Below are 21923 nucleotides of genomic sequence, written 5' to 3'. Positions count from 1 at the left end.
AAGGATGCTCATCAATTCCCAGAAGCAACACCCCCAGGTTGCAAGCCAGGGCCTCTCTTTCCCAGCACAGGCTGTTGAGGAAGCAAGGCACAGGGAAAGCCAACTGGGAGCACAGAAAGGGAGTGGCAAGAAAACACACTGGAAATGGGGGGGCGGGGGTGAGGAGTGTGCCCTATCCAGACACACAAGGGCTAATATGAGCTTCTTAAAGTAGTAAGAATCTAATTGCTGCCTAATAAGATTCCAGGCAGGGATTAGACAAGCCTCGAGCCAGCCAGCTTGCTTTGATCTTAAGTCTGCCCAAACCTTTGTGCCACAAAGGAAGGGGAGTGTCCAGTTTTCCTGGCTGCTTTGCCTCAGAGCTCTGGCCCCAAGTGCAAGTGCCCAGACCGGGACCTTGCTGGTCCAGTTTTCCATGGAGCTCATAGGTAACTTGACAGCAGAGCTTGCTGTGTTTCTTTGCCCCTCCTGTGGGGAAGGGATCCTCTGGCCGCCTTAGGTAGCCTTATCTGTACAATGAAGCCTCAAGAATGAAAGAAAGCAGCAGGTGGACTTGGCTTTAGGCTTGACCAGAGTTTGATGGTGCACTTAAAGCCAGCTATCTAGCTACTCATGCCCTGTCACTACTGTTTTCTCTCTGAAGCAGGCACTGTGGGAAGCAAAGGGACACATTTGCTTGTTGGTAGCGCAGAGTGGAGGCAGCACTTCTCTTCCTTTGTAGGAGGCAACACTTCCCCTAGCACCTGAGGAGAACTGGCACCTGCTCCCTTCCTGTAGCATAGGAAAAAGTCCTTTGGAACAAGTAATTTTGGCATCTGTGTTCACACTTGGTTTTTCTAATTGGAGCACCGCTAACAAAAATACACCCTTTTGTGGTGTCACCTGTGATCTCATCCAAGGGACTATTATAAAGCAAAAATGGCACCTTCCGCGATCAGTAACTCTTAAGGGGATGCAGGGTAGGCTCATTTAATGGAGACTTTTTTTTTTTTACTCTTGTGATGCTGCCCAGCAGCCCCCCTTTTGCTTATAAAACCCGAATGGATTTTACAATTAAAGCCCAAGCCCTTCTCTACTGCATTGGGTTGAATAGGTGCACCCCTCCACCCCTCCCCTGCTAGAGAGACCCTTCACAGCAGCCATGTCTATTTGAGCAGTAACAAGAGGGAGCCCCTAGCCAACAGGACCCAAGCCTGACTGAGTCGCAGCAGCAGGCTTCAAGGGGTTGGGCGCATGATTGTGTAAATTTTAATGCCCCCCCCCCCAGCAGAATTCTTTGATTTTCATGTGCCTGTGCAAGGTGCTGAACACACAAGCCTAGCTGTGCTCCCTGATGGAACCAATGAATTTGCCCTATGAAAATCCACAGGCTGCTGCATGGAAGTCTGAAACAGAGATGAAATTCTGCAAGTTTCAAGTATCACCGGTTAAAAGATGCAGGGCCCCCCCAGAGGGCCTCAAGGCAAGAGGAGCTGGCAGGAGCAGTTGGGTTCTGCAGCTGTATCAACATCTGTAAGTGTGGAAGACACCAAATATATGAAAAGGGAGGCTTGCTTAGCACAGCTTTCCCAAGGTCACCACAATTATCTAGCACCGGTCTCATCAAATGCAATTTCCATTTCCACTTCAAGGCTAGCAGAACACTGATTAAGTGGAACATTGTATGCAGCTCATGACACTGTGCACTCAAGCGTTCGGTACTGAGCAAAGAACTACCAAGAATCTCAATTGCAGCTTCATTTTCAAAGAAATCAAGATTCTAGTCCTTGCATCTGTGAAAGTTGTCTTCTGAAAAGCAGCAGTCATTGGTCTCAAGCACAAGAGACAGTAGCATGAGTGTGGCAGTTGTTGCAAGCGGGGTGTTCAACCACCTGGGACTTCAGTAGCCTGTGTGTCACCCCACCCTCCTTAGAAGAAGCAGAACACAATGAGCCACAACAGAAACACAAATGGGGCTTTACTTGGAAGTTGGATTTGGGGGTATTTCTGAGAGCAGCAGATGCTGAACACTTGCTGTACTCAGCTCCAATGGGTGTACACAGACACACACCATGCAAGGTGGCCCTGTGGAAGGATCTCTGCTTAATATACGCAGGACAGAATCACCCAGGTTAGCTTTGCACTTCACACCACCCCCTGTGGGGCATGTCCCTGTTCATGAGACCTTAACTGCATCCTTCATTCTACTTGGCTGCAGCTCGTTATTGCTGTAGGCTGGGGTAGGGAACAAATGGGGGGGGGTTTGAATCCACAGCCCCCCCCTTCTTAACAGAATGAGATGCTGCCTTCCCTACGCAACAGCTGGCTGTGCAGGTAGTAAAGGAGGTTGGCACTGGTGCTGAGCCCTGTAACCTCACCCAGAAATAGTAGCCCTTAGGCTAGCAACTAGAGGTTGGAGCTCAGGTGTGGCTTCACTGGGGCAGTTTCTCCGATCAGCCACTTTGCCCTGAAGATGAGAGGTGGGCTGAGCAAAACAGCCTTGACCCTAGAATAAAGGCATCATCACTCTAGGTTAGAACAGCTCTAAAACAATGGGGGGGGCAGGGAATTGGGGGGAAGCAAAAAGCTGAGTTGTTTAAACAAATGGTGGGGGGGGAGTAAACAGGAGGGGGCTCCTGCTCTTTGTTAGGGCAGGAGCAGCTGATCTCGTGGGCAGGCAAAGCAGCACCTGTCCTTATCTAGATAAGCTATGAGCAGAATTGCAGTTTTCTCTTCCCATGCTGCCCTCCCCTACCTGAACTCTTCCGACAATTCCCCCTCCCACGCTTCCTCGCCCATGAATTGGCACCCCAACCACAAGCAAAACACACCTTAATTACAGATCAAGCAAATTAGGTATCAGGATTTCCAACAGCTGCTCACTAGTCTCAGCTTCAGCAGAACATTGGGATATCATTTTCTGGCACCTACAAACACTACTAACTCTCTTTGGGGATGGTTGTGGCTTCCTGTTCCCCTTAAGAACAACACAAAACAACAACCCAGGGACCGCTAGTACAAAGTTTTCTGGACAAGTGGCTTTTGCATGGCTTAGGAAGAAAAAACAGTTTATGGCAAATTAGCGTGCAGATAGATGTCAAATGTGTCTAGGCTCTGTCATTAGGAGGAACGTTTGGGATTATTCTGCACATGCTATAAAAATTCACATTGCTCACACCCCCTCACTTTCTGTGGAATAAGACCAATCGATTTCATCTTTCAAGTGTGGGATTGTTGTCCTCCTTTCCCAGCTGAATGATTGTCCAAGTCTCCAAAGAACAATTTCCCCAGTCCTGGAAGGGGAAGAGAGAGAGACACTGAGCCTCAGGCAACGATTGAATTACCAGCCTCCTTCTCTAAGTCCGTCTAGGCCCAAATGTGGGTCACCAATTAAGGCACACAGTTCCTGCCCTGAGTCTAGGCTTCAGGAGGGAAAGGGGAGAAGAGAGACAAAAATATGCCTGTTTTACACAATCCTCTCCCACGCCCCCAAGCTTCACCCTACCCCTTTGTTTAGACAGGGCTCAAACTCTCTTGGGAGTACCCTTGCTTTCAAGGAGAAATCTGATACCATCATTCTAGACTAAATGTTTTGACTGCATCACACCCTTAACTACTTGTCTTTTCCATAAAATGGTCTACAGGATGATTTCAGTAACATGAAAACAAAATGACAACTAGTCCTGACAGCTATTCAGCCAAGAATCTGCAGTTGCAACAAAGCTAAACGGTTAGCTCACCCAAGACCCTCCTGGGGGGACAAAGGTTCCCATGCTGTTCTTTTGCGCTATCAGGAGCCATACCAAATTCAGGTGGGAAGATTTCAGCAGCTATCAAAATCCATTGCCTTTTGCCCAGATGCTCCATCCCAAGTATTATGACAAATCCCCCCCCTGCCCCCCGTTTTTCTACCATTCGGTGCTGTGCACAAATCCAACGTCAAGAAAAACGAGTTAGAAGGAAATGTTTGAAAGCCTTCAAGGTTTTGATAGCAGCTGGATTGGAGATGCTTTGTACAGAATCCTCATTAAAGGATATTAATATTGTCTTCTGAAGAAACAGCTGCCCTTATTTTCTTTGACAGACGTTTCAAATCTCCCTTGATAACTACTTTTGCCTCTCTAGGGACACCCGGATCATTTGTTCAGTCTAGGAAGTACAATCAGTTTGGAAAAGAATTTAGTTTGGTTGTTTAGACGAATCCTGCTTTTCTCGATTTTCATTTTAAAGCACACGGCCAGAGTGACCCACCAGGTCATGTGTTAGGCGAGCCCAAATAGGAAACCAGGAGTGGCACCAACGAAGCCCCATCCTTTTGGAACAGACCTCAAGGCAGCTTTCCACATGATTCACATTAAGCATTTGGTATTTGGGAAGTCTGGGCCCAAAACAGCGGGGCAACCTTGGGCAACAGAAACAGGCAGAGCCCCCAAGCTGGCTAGAGTTCCTAGATCCTCCCTTGTTTAGCACCAGTAAATAGAGATTAAAACACACTCCACACACAAGGAGCTGGCCTCAAGTCAGAAGGAATGAATCTATAGTGGAGGTTAGCGGCTGAAATTCTGCACGATTCTTTTCACAAGCTATTCATGCTACACGCCACCAGTGGCTTCTCAAGCCCCCAATAGCCTTCACCAATCCCCTTCCCCTTCTGCTTGTGAAAGGGGGAAGAGGACCCTTGTAGCTTACATCATTATGAAGTTACAGGAAAACTCCAACGTCTGTGAATGAAGCAATTAAAATCTTTCATCACCAGTAAGGGCACTTGGTGGCTAAGGAATCAGAAGATGGGGATAACCGGACATCCAAAACAGGACGGCGGCAGCAAGAACATTCAAAGAGAGCGCTCCTGGAAGGAACACTCCCATTACATTTTCCAAAATGTGTTAATTTGGGAAGGGGTTCTTGAACCAAGTGAACAAATGCCAGACTCAAGATTCAGTTGGCATATGAAGAGAGGGACAGTATTATAGCCTTTTATATTTAGGAAGCACTGTCCCCCAGCCTTAAAAGCATTTGATATACCGTATCTCAGTAATCCTCACAAAAGCCCTATAGAGTAGGGTCAGTAGCAATGCACCTTTAATGGAGTAACTGATAGTTGAGAGACTGGGCTGCCAAAGCCACCTTCTAGGGTTCTTGGAAAAGGTTAGATTTGACGTCTCCACTGGCATGTTAGACTCGCATTCAGTGCCAAACAGATTTACCGGAGCCAGTGCCAAAGATGAGCAAAACAAGAAAATATTTAGAAAACAGAATCTCAAAACAATACGGAAAGCCAAAAACTTCTGTGTGCGCATGCATGCTTGCCGAGGAACAAAGAATCAAAGCTGACTGCCACAGATCCATGCTACCAAGTCACACTGGTGGCTTTCACTGCGGTCACACAACAGAATGTATATTTGGAAAGAAGAAATTATTGTCAGATCAAAGGCATTCATGACTACAGCCCTGCATGCACACCCTTTTCATGGCCATGGGGGGAAGGCAAATTGCAACCCTGGAGGTTCAGCACCAGCTATTTTTAAATTTCTGGACACAGCAGGAGTAACCAGCCCAACCACAGGAAGATGGCCTTGGGATCATCTTTCACTCTGCCCAACACCAGGCCATCACAAACTGGGGCTTCAGGAGGCAGCGGTGGCCGCAAGGTCACTTAAGCAAGTTCTCTCCACCAAACAAGCCAATATTTTTCAAATAACACTAGTAGCACCATTTGATTTATATACCGCCCTTCAGGACAACTTAATACCCACTCAGAGCAGTTTATAAAATATGTTGTTATCCTCAGGACAATCCCCCTGTGAGGTGGGTGGGGCTGAGAGCTGTGACGGACCCAAGGTCACCCAGCTGGCTTCAGGCAGAGGAGTGGGGAATAAAACCTGGCTCTCCAGATTAGAGTCCTGCTAACTTTTAACCATGACACCCAACTGGGTCTAGGAAGGGGGTAGGGGTTTCCCTCCCCCAATTCCTCCCCTAGCATAAGCCTAAGGGGTCCTCAGCTAACACTCCCAAGGCATTGTTACTAGAAGGTAAAGACTGCCTTGCCCTATCTCCCCCCCACCCATGTGATACTCAGGGAGCACATCCTTGGTACAGGGAGGGTCCCATGGCCATTCCCCCAATATCTTCAGACAAAGGGGCTGAAAAAGACCCTTCTCTGCCAGTCAGTCAGATGAGACAGTCTTGAGTGAGAGGGGCCAATTTGGGACTCTGTAGTTCCTATGCAGTGGACCTCACCAGCTTCTCACTAGCAAAAGGAAGGCACACGGCCCAGGCTCCGAAGTTTGCTAATGTTCTGATGAAAAAGTAGGTCCTGGAACTGAACTTGGGGCTGGAGGGGGGTGCGGGGAGGACCAAGAGGAGATTTGGCTTTTCTGTACCTTGTTCCAACTTCAAAATCGCAACACCCAAGCTGCTAGGCCTGGCAACTTGTGATTGGCAGAGGCTGCGCAATATCATCCCCCCCCCACCCCCCCACACACATCTCGAAGACACAAAGCGAGGCACAGTTCTTTGCCAGGATCAGGGGGGATCATCTGTGCCCATAGTAGAAGGGGTGTGCCCAGAGGCCCTTTAGACCAGCACAGCTTGAGGAGGGGGCTTAAGAACCAACTAGCCAAATGCCCACCCACTTTCACCAGCCGGAAAGTCAGGTACTCATCCAACACCTTCAGCAGCAACCAAGCCCAGTTAATAAATACAAGAAATCATTTATTTAAAAAATACACACACACAGAGACAGAAAAAGAGATAAAAGGAAGAAACACACCAAGGAGGGGGGGAGAGAAGGTCAGAGCTGATCTGGGATTCAGTACAGAACCAAATCAAGACGGTGTCCCCCTTCCAGGAAGTAAGTGAGAAAGAACTAGCCCCACTCCACACTTGGGAAGGGGGAGCTGAACTCCGAATAGAAAATATGGCTCTTTGGAGCAGGGAGAATAGGCCCCCCCCCCCGGGAAAGTGGTGCTTGATCCCAGGAGACACTGGCAGCTCAGGCTGGAGAGATCTTGAGGCACTGGATGAATTATTTGCAAGAGCCAGCGGGAGAGTGGGAAGCAGAGGTCTAAAGATGCCAGCCAGCCAGCTTTGAGGGATTGTCAGGCCTTGAAAAAAAAAGGGGGGGAATTCTCCCTTACACACAGGAATCCTGGCCTCTTGCTGGAAGAAAAGAAGGGCTCAAGGCACAGCACCAGGGGCCTGGATCTGCCTTTTGCCAAACCGGGCATGCTCACAAGGGTTATGGCGCAAGGCCAGGCCTGGATGCCCACAAAGGAAGGCTAAAAATGGAGAAGGGGGAGCAGAGGCAGCCCAGCTGCTCTTGGTAAAGTGGGGGGGGGATCCCCAACTAGGCTGGGCTGAAACATTTAGCACCATGGGCAGGATGAGAGGGGAGGAATAAAATCTGTTCACAGCTGAGGCCTAAGGTTGGGAATTGGGCAGGAGCAGCTTTGAGGGAGGGGCGGCACTGCATACCCAAATCCAGCCCTCGACTAACCCAGAGGCGTGGCCTTTGTGATGCACTTGCCTGCTGCGAGACCTTGGCCCCGCCCAACCCCAGGGAGTCAAGGGGGGCTGCTCAGGGCATGATTTTCTGTGGGATCTCCACCGAGGCCTTGATGAAGACCGCATTGTCTTTCACGTAGTTGCGCTTTTTGATGTCCTCGTGAGAGATGAATTTGGGGTAGCCGAACCCCAGCAAGCTCTCGTCCAGGGAGGCACGGCCCAGACCAGGCTTCTGGAAGTTCTTCCAGTTGGGGTCGGGAAGGAAGGTCTCCGTAATGTGCTGTGGCTTGGAGAGAGAAGGGTCACTTTGGTCCAGCAGGGAGAAGGTGACCCGATACGAGAAGGGCCACTCCAAGAGGTTGTCGTACTGGCCAGGAAGCACCCGGATGTAGACTGAGAGGAAGCTGCCCTCGCCGCTCCCGTTCCCATTGAGGAAGGCCGAGACCTGCAGCTTGTACCCGTACCGGTGGGTGTAGAACGGGGGGCTGAAGGACTCGTAGTTGGTGCGCAGCTTGGCCTCCTGCAGCTTGCGGCTGTAGTCGGAGATCTTCCAGATCAGCACGCCATCACTGCCCACAGCCAGCTCCTCCACCTCTCGGCGCAGCTCCACCAGTTCCTGCCGCTGCCGGGCCACCAGCGCACCCATCAGGCCCAGGTGCAGCTTGGTGTTCTCATCCAGGTGGCGGCTCATAGCCAGCTTTGGGCACTGAGGAGAGATTACAGATCCAGTGATAAGGATCCCCTGGTCAAAAATCCAGTGATTTGGAAGAAAACACCACTACAGGTGGCTCACAAGAGCCATACTGCTTGATCGGATCCAGCCAGCCCAGCGTTCTCTCTCCAAGAGTCAGCAGCTACATGCTTCAGGGCATGAGGCAACCTTCTGGTGTTCATCCCTGCATAGAATCATAGGGTTGGAAGGGACCTCTAAGGTCATTTAGTTCAACCCCTTGCAAAGTGCATGAAATTCACAGCTACCTCCCCCCACACCCCCAGTGACCCCTGCTCCATGCCCAGATGGCAAAAAACCTCTAGCATCTAACATTCCAAGACTGCCTCTATTTCTCCATCATCCTCCATGAATTTATCATCTAATTTAAAAAGCCATTGCTACATCTCGAGGGGGTAAATTCCATGAGCCTGTTGTATGAAGCAGCATTTTCATCTGCCTATTCTGACCTTGCAACAATGTAATCATTAACACAGTTATCAAAATCCAATATTTATTAATGAACAACTGCTCCTGCTGCCGCATTACTACTCACCAATGATAAAGGTGTAGCAAAGAGCAGCAGCTGAAAGCTAGAAAATGTGTTGTTGGAATGTGATTCCGAGGACAGAAAACAATTCTCCAAATTCCAAGCTAGAATTCTTTAGCTTGTCTTCCTAAACATTTGCAGCTCCTCCCGTTTTATTGTCACCCATAAACTGGGCAAATTGACAACTGCTCATCCATTCACAAAGGGAATGAAGATGAAGCAAGCGACCCAACAAAGGAGTGCCAGCAGGAAGTTGGCAAGAGGTTAAATAGCTGTAATCGGAGCACTCTGGCTGCTGGATGCACCACCCCGGAACTCTGCTCAGAGAGAGGGGAGGGAAACAGAGGCCTGGGGGCTTACCCGGTGTTTGCAGCCAGCCTCCTTGAAGGGGCAGAGCGCCAAGGCAGTCGTGCAGTTTTCTTTCAAGTGCCCACTCAGGTCTTCTCTGGCAATATTGGGCACCCCACACTGGTTGGGGCAAGGGACAGGGTACCGTGGACACTGGTACTCATGACTCTAGGGGTAAAGGAAACATTGCTGGAACACCAAGACACAATTTTTTAAATAATACCCCACAGGTATTCTAAACGTACAGCTCCCAATTTCTGCAGAATGTGAAGTTATTTCTACCAGTGAGCCTGGAATAGTACAAAGGGACACAGAATTTGCAGGGCACATAATCTGCTATTAGACTCAAAGTTTCAGCCAAAACATCTAGGGATTTCATACATTTCCAAAGACATTTGCTTACAACCATGAAGTCTAGGAATAAAATAATTTCCCAGGAGCCACAGCAGTGTACTAAGTGCCGTGACCTGGAGCTTGCCTGGCCTGCCGACATTTCCCTTCCCTGACCAGAAGGGGACGTTCAGCCTGCTGGGTGAGGAAGGAAACAGGGCTAAGGTAACCTTCATTGATGGTGTCTGTGCGCCGGATCATGCCATCTTATTTTGCCTAACGTTATCCTTCTCATAGTGGCAGCCAGATAATTTCAGGAAACCCAAAGCAGAGTCAAATTTCACACATATAATAATCATAACAACAGTGTGCTTATATGCCGCTCTTCTAGACAGATCAGTGCCCACTCAGAGAGGTGAACAGTGTTACTATTATTCCCAAGTTCTCTTCGTCAGATGCATGGTACAGAAATTGGTCAAATATAGAAGAGGAGGGGGGAGGGGGGGAGGAGAGAGAAGATGCAATTAGGGGGGGGGAGAGGGATGTAACCAAAACATTCCTTTGCTAGTAAATGTAAACATCTCTTCTTGGTATGGAGATTAATTGGCTTGTGTGAGGCTTCAAAGGAGTCTGTCGTGTTGGTTTGTAGCAGCAAAACAACCAGATCTCTCCTCCCCTCCTCTTCTATATTTGACCAGTTTCTGTACCATGCATCTGACGAAGAGAACTTGATTCTCGAAAGCTTATGCTACAATAAAATTGGTTAGTCTTAAAGGTGCTACTGGACTCTTTTTGATTTTGCTACCACAGACTAACACGGCTAACTCCTCTGCATCTATGACCATTAATTAAGTTATGCATCATCTGTTTCTTTTGGTCCTCAACCTCTTACCCCTCAGTTTCATTGGGTGTCCCAGAGCACTAATATGACAGAGCAAGAAAAATCTAGCAAGAACACAACATATGTCTCCCTTTGTCTTTTAATGCCTGCCCTTGTCCTTGCTACTGATTGTACTAATCTCACACTATGTAATCCGCCTTGAGTCTCAGCGAGAAAGGTGGAATATAAATGACAAATTTTAAAAGCTAGTACCAGGGATAGGAATCCAGCCTGATACACCCCTCAAAATTTCTCCCCAAGGAGTAGCCCATAATTCCTTTCTTCAACCTTTCGTCCACCAGTGGTCGTTACACTCCTCAGCTAATTTGCATGTCCAAACCTCTCCCCCTGCCCCAAGGTCTCTTTTCTCAAACTCACATCTCACCTGGATGGTATCATACAGGAAGTCCTTTGAACAGTAGCTGCAGGGCTGCGTGCGCTTGGGGCACTCCACAAGCATGTGCTGTGACAGCAGCCGGCGCATCATGCGTGCCCCACATTTGTTCTCACAGTAAACACTCTCCTGGGGGCAGATGCCCTCGTGGTTCTGGGAAGAGAATCAACAAACCAGATGGGGAAATCAGTGGTTCATTCGCAAAAGGAATGAGCAGACTGCTACCTGAAGTCACACCTGCCTGGAACCCTTTCCTCCAAAATTCTACATCTGCTCTACCTCTCCAGGGAAATACACCTTCCTTTCCCAGACAGCTAGTAACAGCATGAATTCATCCAACCTGCTCCCCACACATCCTTCCCCCGAAGGTCACATCCTCAGAAAGGGCCTGACATCCAGTAGACGGTACACAGAATTCTCTCTTGCTTCCTTCAAGCTTAACTGGCAGGAGAGATGCTATGCAACAGCCAAAAAATTGTGCAAGGTCTTTCAAATGATGAAGCCAAAATTCAACATCTCCCCTCACCCTATTTATTCATTTTTTTAAAATCCTCTCGTGTTCCATTATTTAGATGCACCTTCCCAAACTGCCCAAGGCAGCATTCCAAAGAACAGAGAAGAATGCCCCCAGCCTGACACACAGCACGCCTTGTGCTACACCAGGCACTTTGATCCAGCCACCCTTCATTGCTTCTTCCCTGCCATCTCCCTTTCCACCACCTTCATACAGCTCCTCCCAACCTCAGGCCCCATCTGCAGATTTTTTTCCAAGCCAAACCGACCTCCTGCTTCTTTGGCAAGAAGTCTCCAAACTGCCTACTCGCGTTTGATCAGTGACAGCTTCCCTCCTGAAGAGTTACCCCCTTCCTGAACCGTGCACGACAGCATGGGAGCTCAGACAAGAGCTATAGAGAGAGACAAAGTCTCTCTAAGCAAAACAAGAGCTGCACAAGCTAGCAAGAAACCGGAAGATTTCAGAAGCCCAACCTCGGACTATGGCCTGATAAGGAGGCCGCTTCCTGGAGGCGAGGCCTGCTTTAAATTGAGAAGCATAGAGGCCTGGTTCAGCGGCAAATGGGGACGAGGGACCAGCCTCATAAACCCAGGAGCAATCGTCTTCCCCAACAAGTCCTCCCTCAGGCGGCTGGATCTGACCCCACAGCCTCACCTCATAGGCTTCCCCCGTGAAGTCGGTGCCACAGAACTCGCACTTGAGGTGGCGCTGTGGGCAGTCATGCTGTAAGTGGGGCGGCAGGTCACGGCGGCTCAGCTTGACACCACAGCGATTGGGGCATGGAACCACGTTGTAGCTGCATGTGCCAAGGTGTGCCTGAGCAGGGCAGGAGAAGACAGGGAACAGAAAGGAGCAAGGCCTCAGTGGCTGCTGTGACACTCCAGCCTCCCCCTGCTCCTAGGTGTTAAAACAGACAAGCCCACCCCTCTCTTCCCGGTTACCAGATGCAGTGCCCAACTACCCTCCTCTAGTTCAACATGCGCAATATCAGGGCGCTGCATGAAGCACATGCAATCTTGCCTCTCACCTGCAAGTGCCGGATCGTGCCACTCCAACGACACCCCTCCTCACTGTGTATGCACCGAATGGTCAGGTTTAGCACCTGAGCCTCCAGATCAGGGTCTGGATAGATCTGGAAGGGGAGGAGGAGGAAAAGAGATTAGATCTGTAGGGACTCGGAACCAAAACATCACCAAATACCAATAAGATCCCCTCCCCCAGTTCTACGGCTGCCACCAACACACAAACCGCTTTGCAGAGGGATGTGCCGAGACAAGCACCCTGCCCCAAGGAGCTTGCAGCTGGACTTTCAACCCAGGGATGAATAACCCGGACCGGAGGAGCACGATCACAGCCCGGCCATCCACATCAACCGGGGCTCACCTTGGCATAGTCAAGGGGCAGCTGATCTTCTGGACACTTGAAGACCCCTTCACTGCAAAGAGCAATAAGAAGGGTGAGAATCCAGACAAATCCATCTAGCCCACCCTACAAGACAGTACTCAGCACTAAACTCACTGCTGCCGCCAACAAAATCTGCACTGAGAACAGACACCTGTTCAGCACGTTTCTGCTTCTTTCCCACCCCTTTTGCAGCATTTCTACCACTGCTCGAAACCCCGCCTCTCCTCTGGGTGCTAAGAAGCCAGGAGCCACACACTTCCAAACCTGCCTTGGACATCAACACAGCTTGCCTTAAAAAGAGACCCCCAGGGCAGCCACGTCTTTAGTTCTGCAACCAACATTTATTCCCAGGCCTCTGCGGAATTGCAAAACGAAACCTTCCTGGCTCTTTGCAGTCAAGTGTGCAACACCTCTGCCTTGCCACATGGGCTTTGGTCCTATGTTTGCCTCCACAAACACCACAGTAATCTCCATTGTACAGAATGAGAACTGAGGCAGGCTACCCCCCCCCCAGGCTACCAGATAAGCCAAAAGCTTGGATTTGCAACCTCTGTAGGTCTAGCAGTGGCTGGCAGTGCTTCTCTGGGCCCTGCCTGGCTGAGCGGACAAGGGCATATACACACACACACCACAATTACACAGTCATCAGCTATTATTGCAGAAGACTCTTGCCCACCAGCCATGAGGAATAAGGACCAATGCAAACACAGCAGGTGGGCCAGGGCCCATTCAACAACCCCCTCCCCAACTCAGAAGGGATGGCAGCCAGTGGAGCCCCTTCCCCAGCATAGCCAGAGGATGCTCCGGAAGCACCATGCCCTTCCCATAGACTTGTGGCAGCCTCGTAACCCAGGCATCCATCTGGGAGAGTTTGGAGCCACCTCCCCCTTTAATCCCCTCCATCTGCCTCAACCCTCACTCCCCAGCAACCTCCTGCAGAGCCCATGCCCCAGCTGGGAAAGGGGCCAAGATCTCCTTGTCCTGGCAGTCTCTCCTCCCTCCCTCCCTCCCTCCAAGTGGGTGCCCATCAAAGCCACACAAGGCCTGCTGGGCACTGGCAGGATACCAAGGAGGTGGCCATAGCTGGTCCAAACTCAGCTTCATTAGAAGGTGCCCTTGGGCCTGATCCAACCGGGGTCCAGCCTCCTTCATGGGACGCACTCCTTGTATGCATTGGTCCTTTTCACAGACTCTGCTGGTTGACAAGAAAGCAGGAACAGCCAAAACACTGGCAAGGCCACCAGCTGCCAAGGCTCAGGAGCTGTTCAGGGGCCCATCATCCAACAGCCAAGCCCACCAACCTGGCTCTCTTGGTGCAGCGGCCCAGCTGGAAGCCCCTGTCTGCAGTCTGTCCCAGCCCCAAACCAAGAAAGCTCTCATTAACCATCCAAGCCAATGACAGGTGGGGACCATGTGGCTGATATGTCTGCCACTGAAAGCACAAATGGAAAACAAGTAGGCGAGAGAGCCACCTCGGCCAGACTCCCTTGCCCCAACATGCCATTTTTTCCCAATGAGCAGGGGCGTTCCCCTTTATTTGCAGGAAGGAGCATACAACAGCATAACACGCCCTCCCTCCCCGCCCCTCACAATCTGAAGTGGCCAAGTCTAGACACAGGATTACTCCGTCATCTGTATGTGCGGGAAAGTAGATTTGGGTACACATGCCCCCTCCCTTTTGTGCCTCACCAGCTATACTGCTGCTTCCTCCCACCTGCAATTGTTCAAGATGTGCCCCCCCCCCGAAAGCTAGGACTAGCCCCCTTAATAAGCAGAGCATTATTCTTCCAGCAATTTTCCTGTTCTTCAAAGCAGAGGTCAAGTGTCCTCCAGTGAGCATTGAGCAAGCTTGAAAAATTCTGCACAACGCCCCGCTCCCCCAATGCAAGGCAGCCCAGGCAGTCCCACTCAAGCTACCCCCCCTTCCCTGACCAAGGTCAGCTTGGGACCTGCTTCTGTCCAGACAGCCACCTTGGACCAGAGGCCTCCAATTTTAAATGGTAAACAGCAGCCCAGGAGGCCACGCCTGGGAAGGGGGAAATCCCAAACAAGCAGATCTCTTCTCCCAAAGCCACCAAGAGCACTTGGTGTCCAGGGAGGCTTTGAGGTCAGCTCTGCCGGCATCTGGTGATGATGCCTGCAGGAGGCCAAAGAGGGGGCTGCCCTGGAAGTTCCCAAGCTAGCCCTCCAAATGGGTCATGGCCTTTCAACTTTCCCGTTGGAAAGGGAGCTACAAAACTCCCTGCTCTCCATTCACAGACAGATGTGCACTCCCAGCTGACTCCAGGCAAGACACCTTCAGTGTAGCTCCCAACCACTGCATGACATACCCCTCTTCGAGGACTCAGCCAGGTGCCCATTTGCATCACAAGACAGTGCGTATTTGTGGAGGGCGTCCCCTGAACAGTCAGATGCCAGCCCTGTGAGTGGGAGAACCCAGAAAATCCATGTGTCCCCCCCCCGCATCCTGTGCAATATGGCAAAGGACAAATCTTCCCCTATCCACCCTCCCTTCCTGCAGCCTCACCTCAAAATCAGCATGCAGGCAGCCATGCAAAGGCCCTCCTCCATCACCAGCACCATGAGACAAAGTTGACTCGGGCGCAATTCAAATGCCATGCTGCTGCAGCCAGCATCTCAGACATGCAACGCTGCTATGCACAGCAGCACAGAGCCAGCTTTGTTCACATGCCTCCGGTGCAGAAACAGGCACAGAGCACCCAAGGGCAGCTCTTCTTGCCTGCCAGCATCAAGTTGAAGTTGGATCTCAGCCACCGACATCTTTGACGCTTGCAGTATATATCCTAGGACTCCAGACCAAAGGGAGACAACTTCTTTGGGCGGGCGGGGGGGGGGGGGTGTCACTAGTGAGGCCCAGAAGCTCTCATTTAAAGAGCAGCTCATTAAAGGCTCCCAATGCCCACCAGAAAGCACAGCGAAAGTGATCCCCTTGCCACCTATAGACCTTTCTTGGCATGCCTGCCCAAAGTCCTGTGCCAAACTGCTGTGATCCCTGGGGAGAAAAAGCAGCACTGGGGCCTGGAACGCACGGGCATAGTATGACCCAGGAACAAAACACATACAGATGTTCTCCTCTTTCCTGCTAACTGGTGCTTGTTCTTCAAGTGCAAAGGGAGGACTGGCAGGTTGGCATAAACACGGTGCAGGAATTGGCATGGCACGGGGGTTGCATAGGACTCTCCAAGGCAAAGGCAGGAACTGTTAGCAATGGGGAGGGGGCTGTAGGTCCCCACATAAGTGTAGTCCCACAGGAGGCAAAAAACCCATTTGTGTGGGCTGAGGATCAGTGAACTGGCATTGCTCCTAGGTACCAAGTAGGTGTTCAAGAGCTCCAAGCAGCTGCCCCATTGAAGGGTAGGGTTGCCAGCCTCCAGCTGGGGCCTGGAGTTCTCCCAGAGATCAGCTCCCCTGGAGGAACTTTAGAGGGTGGACTCTAAGGCATCACATCCCCGCTGAACTCCCGCCCCTCCCCAGGCACTACACTCAAATCTCCAGGAATTTCCCAAGCCTGCATTGGCAGCCCTACTGAACGATCATGGGCTGGGGTAAAATGAGGCAACCTAGAGAAAAAGCCGGTGCCCCTCGGCTCTCTTCTGGCCATAAAGGGGTAGGCATCAGTTTGCTACTGGGCAAGCTGATCTGCAGAACCCAGGGACTGGCAGCAGCAGTGGGAGATTCTGCCTTTGCCCTGGGGATGCTGTTTGCTATCGTGCATGCCTAATGGTTCTCATGCCAAGAATGTAAGCAGGTTGTCCACTGCAGAGACAGTCCTCTTCTATTCAGCGGCAAGGTAAGGTAAGGAAACCTTCCCTCTACTCAGTAGCAAGGGAAGGAGGCAGAGGGATTCTCCTTTGGACTGCTGCCCTCCTTTTGTCTCGGGGAAGAGGAGGGGGAGGAGAAAGGCTTATCTGTTCAGGCCAATGTAAACAGGATCCGGGCACAAGTCTGCCTGGGAACAACCAGCACCTCTGAGATCTTTGCACCAGAAGAGTCCCCAGATAAGCTGCAGAACTTGCTTCCTATGCCAAGAGATTTCAGAATTAAGAGTGTTTCTTGAGCGCATGCAGAGAGCAGGACCCCTGGCCTATGAGTACTGGATACAAGAGGCAGGCTGTCCAAGGGACAGTGGAAGAGTCGCAGAGCAACACAGCCCAGTAAGAGCGTGCGTGGAAGGGATTCTCAATTACTGCTCCTTTTGCCTCCCCTCCCCTCCCCAGCAAGAAAGCAGCAAGCTTTCAGGCATAAAAAAAATTGGTAGCCAGATTTTTTTTAAAAAAAGCCCCCCCCTCCCAGAATTTAGGGGGGGGGGCTGAAAAAGATGCAATGCTTACCTTCCTATCAAAACAGAATTTATTTTGCTGCTTTAACAACATAAAATGCACCATTTGTAACTTGCATCACATATAAAAGTCAGTAAATAGCATATTTATAGAATTTTCAGTGCAATCCTGAGAAATGTTACTCCAGTTTAAGCCCATTGGTTTCCATGGGCTTAGACTGGAGTAACTCTCCTTAGAATTGCACTCTTATAAGTGTAAGCTGCTTTCGTTTTCTTCAAGCAAAACTGCCAATATACAGTTGCAAAATGCTGAACCTTATGATATGCTATCACATGTATTTTAATTTTTGCCATGTAAGAGATAGGAAAAAAGGAAAGTCGAAATTAGAAAACAAATGTTGTAGTAATAAAAAACCCCTGCATTTTGACAGAAACAATCTTAAGCAGTTGCAATATGTAGGACTACTAACATGTTTTGCTATCAAGCTACATTTTATAACACTGAAAACATGGAACTCTATTATAGAACATACCAGCATATTGCTATCAAAACATTTAAATAAACTTATCTTTGAAAATCTTAATTTATATGTCTACAAATATGCATCGGAATTGTCATTATTAAACGTGCTAGATTGTTTAACATATTTTTTCACACTCTACATTGATTAAAATCTCATCTTAAAAAGAATTTCATTCATTCCAAAAGAAAAACAACTGCAAGGCATTTATTTCAGTATCCCCCCAAATTTTCCAGTTTTTCAACTGTGAAAAACTGGGGGGAGAAATCTTTGGGGGAAAACTTTTCCCAAAAAGTTTTTGTCTTCTCCTCACCCCCTTACTGGAGCCTTTAAGTACGTAAGCAGCTATAAAACCATCCGTATTTCAGAGTATTTTTTCAAAAGGGGTAATTTGGCCTAGGTAACTTCTCTCAACTCCGTACAGTAGCTCCAGAAAGACAAGCCAACTTTCACAAGTAAAAATATAGGCAGAGCCCCATCGGATCAGACCAAGGGGTGTGTCCAGCCTAGCACTCCATTTCCCACTGTGGCCAGCCAAGTGGTGAAATGTTTTGAATGTGGTTTAATCCACACAGCATTAAACAGGCATTGCATTCTTGGAGCAGCAGGGTCTCTCTGGACCCCAAGCGGTAAAAGCTAGAGAGCGAGCATGAAACAGGCTGAGAAGTCTGGGTTGGGGGTGCATGCACAGGATTAATTCCCACTAAAGACTGATCAACCCATCATGCTTGGCTGGGCAGAGAATGTGCTGAGGCAGCAGCGTGCATGGGGGAGGGGGGGGGGAGAATCAGCCCCTGCCTTTAACCTTCTGCACAGAGCAACAACCCGAAGGTCACAAAGCCCAGCGGTAGCAATGGATCCATTTCGAACACATGGTGGGGCTCAAAGTCCATCTGGAAACGAACAGTGAGTCTCAGCAGGGGTGGGAGCTGGTCATGGCAACTCGGAGCAATGGGAAAGGCACTCTATGCATGCCCAGAGAGACCTTCTGCGGCAACTTCACCACATTCTGCACTAAAAAGACAAGACTCCGGGCTTCAGTCCTGGCAAACTTCAGCAGGGTCATGCCTCAACTGGTTGTCAGTCAAATAAGAATCAGGCTCCAGGTGGAGGCCAAAACTCACCATTCTGCATGGGAAGTGCCCCCCTTGTGCATGTCCAATTCCCAGTTAACAGCCCCCCAAAGCAACCCTGGACTCTAGCTAAGCAGAGACTATACAACTTGCTCTGGGAGCCCTGCAGCAGCTGAGCTTCCAGCCCCATTCTCCCCCCCACACACATTTAGGGTATTTGTATGTGGCGTATGGTTCTCCCCTCCTCCATTTTACCCTCTTAGCAGCCCTGTAAGGTAGGCTAGGCTGAGCGTCAGCCTGGCCCTAAGCTCACTTAGCAAAGCTTCAAGGAACAATGGGGCTTTGATCCTGCTCTCCTCAGCCCTAATCCAACCACTACACCACACTGGCCCTGAACACCTGTGTCTGTGCCCCCCACCCATGGAATGAAGGAAGTGGCAGCAACGAAAAATACCTCTTCCTGCATTCCTAAAGACACAAGCACGCTTTATGTTCCTCTGGCTGGGGCAAGCCGGGACGTGTTTGGCCTCTTGCCTCCCCCCACCTCCCTGCACACACCCGCAGCACAACCCAACAAGAAAAGCCCCCCAGCACTAAAGGTGGGGATCAGGCCCCACAATGCATTCACGGGGGGAGGTTCGAGGAAAGAACGGTGAGGAAGAGAACAGCAATGAAGGGCCACAGCGGCCGGAGCAAAAGCAAAGGTGTGGGATGGGTGGTTTGGCTGGAGACACTGGCGAAGCTGCCGTTCTGATGGCGTCCGCGACTGCGAGAGAGGCAGTGTTACCAAATGGTTAGCAAATCGGTTAGGAAGAAACCTGAGTTCGAATCCCCAATCTACCAGGCCAGTTATTCCAGTCGCTACAGGCTACTACTCCCCACCCCCAGCTCGCTCTGCCTGCAGTTTGCCCATTCCAGCGTACACATAACTCGGCTCGCCCAGGACTCTTCGTCGCCGGCAAGCCAAAGTTCGCCCAAGGGCGATCCCCACACTCGCCTCTCGGCAGTGCTTATTTGGGGAGGGCGCACAGAAGCGAAGCGGCGCCTAGAGAATGCGAGACCGCAGCCCCGAGGCAGAGCTCGTCGGCGAGGGCCGTCCAGCCCCCGCCCCTCGCTGCCGGCTATTGTTCCACCGATCGCTCCCACTTGCAACGGCAGCCAGCGAGGCCTTTTCGGGAGGCCGGGCTGGGAAGAGGCTTTCTTTCCCGGACGCCACGATCCCCTTCCAGTAGCCGGCTGGGCCCTGCATGGCGATCACGGCGGCAGCCACCATCCAGCCCTAACCGCTCTGCCCATGCTTGTGGGCTAGACGGCCCCAGCCTCCGCTCCACACTTTGCCCGAGAGTCCCGGGGGGGGGGAAGGGAGATGCCCTTCGGCAGCCCAGAGGAGGATGGATCTCCAGGCGGCGCCTGCCCTCCCCAGCCCGACTCCCAGTCCGCACCGCCGGGGAGATCCGTGCACCCCCCTCGCCCAGGAAGCAGCAGCCCCACCCCCAGGTGGCCAGCCGCGAAGGAGCCGAAGCGCTGCAGCAGGCGCTGGGGAGAAGCAGCTCCCCTCGGGAGCCTCCACTGACCCGACCCGGCCCGCCCTCAGCCCCGATCCGCACGCAGCACCGCTCTGCACGCGCTCAGAGGCGGCCGCTGCACCACCCCCACCGGGGCTGCGCCAGTTTCGGCCGCCGCAAGGTAAGGGCCGCGGCGCCCTCCTGGCGGGCACCGACCTGAGGAATTCCTGGAGGCAGGTGTCGCAGAAGCGGTGGCCGCAGGTCGAGACGCGCACCGGCTCCCGCATGGCCTTGGCGCACAGCGGGCACAGCAGGCGCCGCTTGGGCTTCTCCAGGAACTTGTAGTCGAAGCCCGGCATCTTCCAGCCCGAGGGCGCGGGGACGGGCGCGGGGCTCGCGCTCCAGCCCCGCCGCCTGCTCCTGCTGGTGCCCGGGCTCTGCGCGCCGCTCGCCTCCGTTCCGCCTCCCCCACCCCGAAGGCGGCCTCGCCAGGTCCTAGCGCTCCTCCGGCTCCGCCTTCCCTTTGTGCGTGGCCTTCTGCGGAGAGCCAGTGCAAGGTTGCCAACGGTGCTTGCTACCCTTGGCGGTTGTGCTCATGTGCCTTTAAGAGCAGCGCTGCCAGCAGCCGCGCTGGGCGCAGGAGAGCGAAAAAACCACCCCCGACTTGCTCCTCCGCTCTCAAAAAGGGGAACCCGGCGCATTCAGGCGTGTAGTTGGGGGCGCTGATGTTCTGGCGCTAACGTTGTCCACCAAACATGTAGGCTCCTATACTTCTTGACTAGGTGAGTTTCCAGAGTTGTGGTCCAACCACTGCACCGCACATGCAGGAGTCCACCCCTTCCTCCACCAGCATACCCCCAACTGCAACTGCTGATCGTGTGAATCTAACCTTCACAATATACATCTGAGGATAGCTGGACACCAGTGCAAAGGGGAGCGAGTGGAGGCAGGCGCCTCAAGCAGCCCCGCCCTTCTAAGTGGCCTGCCAACCTCACCCCCGATCACAACCGTGGATCCCCCAACTCGGGGCTGGATTGGCAAATGGAGCCAGAGAAAGGCAGAAGTGCTGCTACTAGGAGAGAAAGCTGTGAAATAATTGGAAAAAATTGGCACCAGAATTCCACCCCACATGCACAAGCTTTCCCAAAGACAATTTGCCCTGGACCCAGACCTTTCCCCTCTCATGACCACACACTGCAGAACAAGGTGGGGTTTCCACCACTTGGGAGAGACCAGCTGTTTCCCACTCAGTTTGAATTTTAAGACTTTTTTGCAGCCTTCCCACCCCGGGCTCCTTGGAGGGGGTGAAGTCTGTGCGTTCTGCATCAGGGTGGTTTTCATAGGTGGATTCTGCAGCTGTACGTGAGTCTCTAACCACTAGATCATCATTCCTCCCACCCCAGGGCCAGAGGAGACCACCAAGAAGTTCATAAGGATATGCAGTTTTCCAGTGCAACTGGTACAGCAGAACAAACCTCTGGGACATGCCTCATTTTTCACAGATGTTGCCAAAGATTCCATTTGGGAACCAGAACTTGATCTGAGCATGATCAGTGTTTTTCTTCAGCAGGTCCCAGCTTAGCACAGCTTAGGAGGCAGCAGCTCCAACCTGACCTCCCTTGCTTGGGTGTTTTGTGCCTCACTTGGGCTGTATGTCCCCTTTCATAGTATATTCCTGGCCTTCATGAGCAGGACTTCTCCCCAAGACACAGGCAAAAGAGAAGCATAGCAGGATGCTTCAATCTCCACACAAGCACACACACACACAAACCATTGCTTCAGAGTGTGCCAAACTACACAACCCCCATTTTCTCCAATTAGGTAATAAGGGCAGCCCAAGTTATCAGAAAGAAACTGGAGCCTCAACAAAGGGCAAGCAGAGAAAAAACAGGGCTGCTTGCGAACTGCAA

The 21923-nt window shown here is 51.4% G+C and overlaps 1 protein-coding gene across 3 annotated transcripts; it reads right to left on the bottom strand.

Annotated features, from left to right (window-relative positions):
- Positions 1-1942: 1942 nt before the first annotated feature.
- On the bottom strand, positions 1943-20458 carry TRAF4 (TNF receptor associated factor 4). 3 transcript variants are annotated; one of them, XR_008598400.1, is made up of 8 exons: positions 13916-15438; positions 12594-12645; positions 12238-12342; positions 11865-12026; positions 10688-10849; positions 9105-9260; positions 7508-8191; positions 1943-3272 (listed from the first exon to the last, which is right to left on the bottom strand). XR_008598400.1 is itself a non-coding variant. In XM_055001199.1 (7 exons), exons 1-7 carry the CDS (start codon positions 20370-20372, stop codon positions 7559-7561), a joined length of 1413 nt encoding a protein of 470 aa, XP_054857174.1. In that variant the 5' UTR covers positions 20373-20458; the 3' UTR covers positions 6512-7558. The 3 variants fall into 3 exon arrangements, 2 of the variants coding, with proteins under 2 accessions (XP_054857174.1, XP_054857173.1); XM_055001199.1 differs by lacking the exons at positions 1943-3272; positions 13916-15438 and adding an exon at positions 20230-20458 and having other exon boundaries at positions 6512-8191; XM_055001198.1 differs by lacking the exon at positions 1943-3272 and having other exon boundaries at positions 6512-8191.
- Positions 20459-21923: the final 1465 nt, after the last annotated feature.

This window comes from Eublepharis macularius, chromosome 17, assembly GCF_028583425.1.
Source record: "Eublepharis macularius isolate TG4126 chromosome 17, MPM_Emac_v1.0, whole genome shotgun sequence".
Lineage (NCBI taxonomy): Eukaryota > Metazoa > Chordata > Lepidosauria > Squamata > Eublepharidae > Eublepharis > Eublepharis macularius.
Note: the sequence above shows the minus strand (reverse complement) of the source record. Positions and strands in the feature narration are given on the sequence as shown.